Source organism: Pygoscelis adeliae, unplaced genomic scaffold (genome assembly GCF_000699105.1).
Source record: "Pygoscelis adeliae isolate BGI_AS28 unplaced genomic scaffold, ASM69910v1 Scaffold242, whole genome shotgun sequence".
Taxonomy (NCBI): Eukaryota; Metazoa; Chordata; class Aves; order Sphenisciformes; family Spheniscidae; genus Pygoscelis; species Pygoscelis adeliae.
The window spans coordinates 2600231-2604258 of NW_008824369.1; the positions used below are offsets into that span (position 1 = coordinate 2600231).

Sequence of the window (4028 nt, forward strand, 5' to 3'; positions counted from 1 at the left end):
TAGCTGCTGCGTTATCAGCTGGCACACATGGGCGGATCCCACGGCCACAGCCGGCGGAGCACAGCTGGGAAGAGCGCGGGCGGCAGACGGTATCCCTGGCTGCACCCCAGCCGCGCCACGCCGCCGGGCCTAGTGGCAAGGCCGTTTTGGGCGGAGGGGGAACGGGCACGGACCCGCACATGAGGTACTCGCTTTTCCGATGGCAACTCGGCAGCTGGGTGTGTGGTTAAACTGCTTGGCAGTTGCTAAAGAGCCTCACCGTAGCCAGGAAACAGATGGCTACGCTCAATAACGGAGCCATCAAACCACATCTTTCCCGTTTACGGCTTCCTCTCGCCCCAAGTTCCCGAACCGGCCGCTCCGGCAGCTCCCATCTGTCCCTACCTGCCAGGTCATCCTCCAGGGACAAGCCAGACGGAGTCCCCTGGGACACCTACCCATCGCGTTGCTGTTGAGGAGGAAAACCCCATGAGCATCTCCGCCCTCCTCCATCAGCAGGTAAAAGGGGTGAGCGCCGTAGAGGTTGAATGATTCCTGCAAAGAGGAGGCGGCGGGTGAGAGAGCAGCTCCCGGGCAAAGCAGGAGAGCCCCACGTCACCGGGGGCGAATAAATGGCCCCGAGTTGCATCTGCTGCCAGCACCTAACCAGGCATCTGTCATCCCCCACGGAGGACAAAGGAGAGGGATGAGGATGGCTTCACAGCTGGTGCTGAAGGCCATGGGAGGCTGCTTCTTCCTCACAGCTCGGGGGCTGCTACCAAGCTGGGCTGGGCGAGGGGGAAACCTCCTGCCTCACCGCAACCTGTTGCATGAGCGGCAGGGTGGAACGGAAAACACCCGGGGCCCTTGGAGTGCCAAGAGCGTTTTGCAATTGCTCTGAAATCTTCCCGGCACATATCTGCCCGTCGGCCTATACCACCCCCTGCCTGTCCTAGTGCTGCTGCCCACCCCCCTGCCATGTTTTCCCAGGGCTTGTCCAATGCACTGGAGAGCGGTACCCCCATCCTCGCCCCCCGCACCCCCGCAGGGAGGGGGAGATGGTACCGTGGGAGAGACGTCGCGTGCCCACAGTGTGAGGGTGCTCCAGTCCAGGCTGTGTAGGAGGGTGCCACGGTGCTCCCCCAGCCCATAGAGGAACCTGGATGGGAGTGATGTGGCTATCTGGAGAAACTGGTCAGCGAAGATCAAGGGGGCCACAGTGGTGTTGAGCCTGCCAGGGTAACACCGAGGGAGAGAGAGAGTCAAGAGGGGATGCTGGGATCCATCTGCATCCATTTGCCCAGCAACAATTGACCCCTTCCCTCTTGAAGCACCCCAAGGGCCAGCACGGCAGCGTATGTCCCACCCTGCATCCAGCTCCAACACTTTGGCCCAGGTGGCAAATTCAGGTCTGGCTGGACGTGAGGCACAGCCCAAGCCTGAAACAGCCTGACCCAGCGTGGTGCAACCTTGCCTTTGACACCAGAAGTTTCCACCCAGGTTATTATTAACCACCGAGGCGATGCGGCAGTGGGGCTTCTCAGCCTGTTGTCACTGATAAGCAGCTCCCAAGTAAAGTACGGACCACAGGCACCAACAAATGGGAAGGAGGAGGAAAGGATGGGATCTCGAAACACCCTGGCCATACGTCGACCAGCTATTGGTGCTCACCAACGGCTTAGTGTGGGCAAAGGCATGGAGGTGACTGAGAGCAGTGCAGCAAAGTCACCCGCAGTCCTTTTCCACAAAAAGCCTGGAGCTGTGGGTGTCCCTATAGCTTGGACAGCCAGGGAAACCCAAAAGCAGGGTGAAAGAGGCAAAGCCACAACCCTTCGGTGGCCCTTTCCCTGAGCCACCAGGTCCCTTATTGGTGACGTGCTGGGGACCTGCACAATGTTTGGCTGCTGTAGGACCTGGCGAGGAATTAGGGCACTGGGAGGTTTTTGGAGAGGTGCTGATCCCACCCAGCCCTGCCACGGCCACAGCAAGCATCCGGCCAGCCCATGGGGTTGGGAAGCCACGTGCTGCCACATCCCCACGTGAGCACTGCTGGAAAGATGAAGACGAAGAGTAATTATTGGCTGGAGATCACGCAGTGTGGTTTTCCCTAAGGAAAAAACTCCGGGAAGGCATGCTGGAGCCTGCCTAGGGTGGGATGAGCTTTCCCCCACCCGCTGTGGGATGCGGAGGAGGTGGGTTCTTACAGCACCGTCCCCGTCGCCCTGCGCCGCAGCAGCACCCCAAAGGGGTCCCGGGAGAAGTCCAGGCTGTAGATGGGGTTTTCTGCTCTCTTCATGGCCCGGGGAACCTCGAGGGGAACCTCGTACCGCGGGTTGGCCGCATCCGTTATCTGCAAAAGGGAGAAAACGCACTTTAAAGACCAGCAAAGCAAGACGGCAAAGTGTTGGAGATGCTCATTGAGGCTACATTCAGGCATGCCTGGAGCACGGGAGCTTCCAGACTCAGTCTGAGCAGGGGACGATCACCTGTGGGATGGAGGGCGCAGGGGTGCAGGAGCACAGTCATGAGCTCCGGAGGGCAGCCAGCAGGGAGCTCACCTTGATGTGTAGCCGTGTGTCTGTCTCAAACTCCACGTCCAGCCTCAGCATCTCGATGTCCCGGGGGTAATAGGCCTTCTCCCTCCGCACCAGCAGCCCCACCATGCCCAGCGCTGTCTGGTTGAGGCTATCCAGGGTGTAGCTGGGGAAGTCGGGGGGGTAGAAGCACCAGGGCACCCCCTGCTTCCCCCCTGCCGGCGGGGGGCTCTCGATGAAGCAGCACCCCCGGCTTTCGCAGAGCTCCTGGGTCACCACCACGTGCCGCTCAGGGTAGCAGTCAAAGCGGTGGCTTTCGGGTACCAGGAGACATTTCGGGGGCAGCGTGGGTCCGGGCCAGCCCCCCGATACTTGCCGCAGCACCCAGACGGTGATGGCACTCAGCAGCACGGCGGCCACCAGCAGCCCGCTGCCCACGCACCACGGGGCCAGCTTCCTGCGGCCAGCGGACATCTGAGCGGCCCCTTCCTCCTCCACCCGGCACGCTGCTGGCTGCAGCACCGCTGCCGTCAGCTTCTGGTACGACTTCATCGTCCTGGCACTGGAGTGAGGGGGAGATGGAGGCAGGTGTGAAGGAGTCAGACAGGCAGAGCTCGCCTGAGCCTCAAGGACGGCTTCCCCGCTCCCAGCGCCCGCGGTTCAGACAGAGTCTGCCTGCCTCGGCACCTTGCACCATGTCTGTGCCCTCAGCTAAGATGCACGCAGCAAACTTGGCAAAGGATGGCTTTGCCAGGGTCGGGTGGTTGTGACCCTGCTGGAGTGCAGAGAGACGCTGCCACACGACTCTCCGGCAGCCCCAAGGGACAACGAGCCATCTGCCTGAACCCCACCTGCTCTTGGGGGGTGGCAGAGCAGCCCTTCAAGGAATTTTTCCCAGGTCTGAATTTATGGACTGCAGTGTTTCTGGAAGCTGCAAGCAAAACCGAGCTCCCTCTGCCCATCGGAGCAGAGCCGTGGTGCTGGGAACAGCATCCTCTGCTCCGAGCATCCTCCGCTCCGCTCCTGAGCATTCTCTGTCAGTGCCCAAAGCCCTGAGTCAGAGCTTTTAGCCCCAGGGAGGGCTGGGTGAGGGATGGCAGGGAATATGCCGTCAGTCTTTGCCTCCCACTGATAAAATCTGATGTTAACAATCTCTCAGGCAAACATCTCCCAGACTGTAAGCGAAGGAGACCCCCACGCTGCTGCCGAGTGCAGTAAGCAATCTCAGCACCTTAGATAAGAGACACAACTTTCTTTTGCCATCTCCTGCCCAAGCCACGGGCACTCAGACCCTGCTCACCTCCGCCCTGCAATCTGCAAAAGCTCAGCAAAACGGCTCTCCCCCAAAAGCAGACTTTATTCCCCGGCAGCCCCCCCCCCAGCTCCGGCATCAAAATGGCTCAGCCGGCCGGGGCATGGCTCCGAAGCCACCCCTGAGCAGCAGCGCCTGCCCCACGCAGCACCTCAGCCTTATGCAATCGCCGGTCGCTTCCCCACGCGTGGGTGGCACAGGGG

At 61.0% G+C, this 4028-nt stretch overlaps 1 protein-coding gene across 2 annotated transcripts in view; it reads right to left on the minus strand.

Annotated features, from left to right (window-relative positions):
- The window catches only part of LOC103913521 (lysosomal alpha-glucosidase-like), a 15176-nt gene that overhangs the window by 6471 nt on the left and 4677 nt on the right, over positions 1–4028 (minus strand). Inside the window, exons 1-5 of one of the 2 annotated variants that reach the window (XM_009320019.1) lie at positions 3977–3994; positions 2538–3075; positions 2184–2329; positions 1045–1210; positions 438–534 (exon numbers count right to left, since the gene is read on the minus strand). In XM_009320019.1, the coding sequence (XP_009318294.1) occupies positions 438–534; positions 1045–1210; positions 2184–2329; positions 2538–3065 (937 nt within the window). In that variant the 5' untranslated portion in view covers positions 3066–3075; positions 3977–3994. Of the gene's footprint in view, positions 1–437; positions 535–1044; positions 1211–2183; positions 2330–2537; positions 3076–3976; positions 3995–4028 lie in introns of those variants that run through there. The other variant, XM_009320018.1, reaches the window with a different exon arrangement.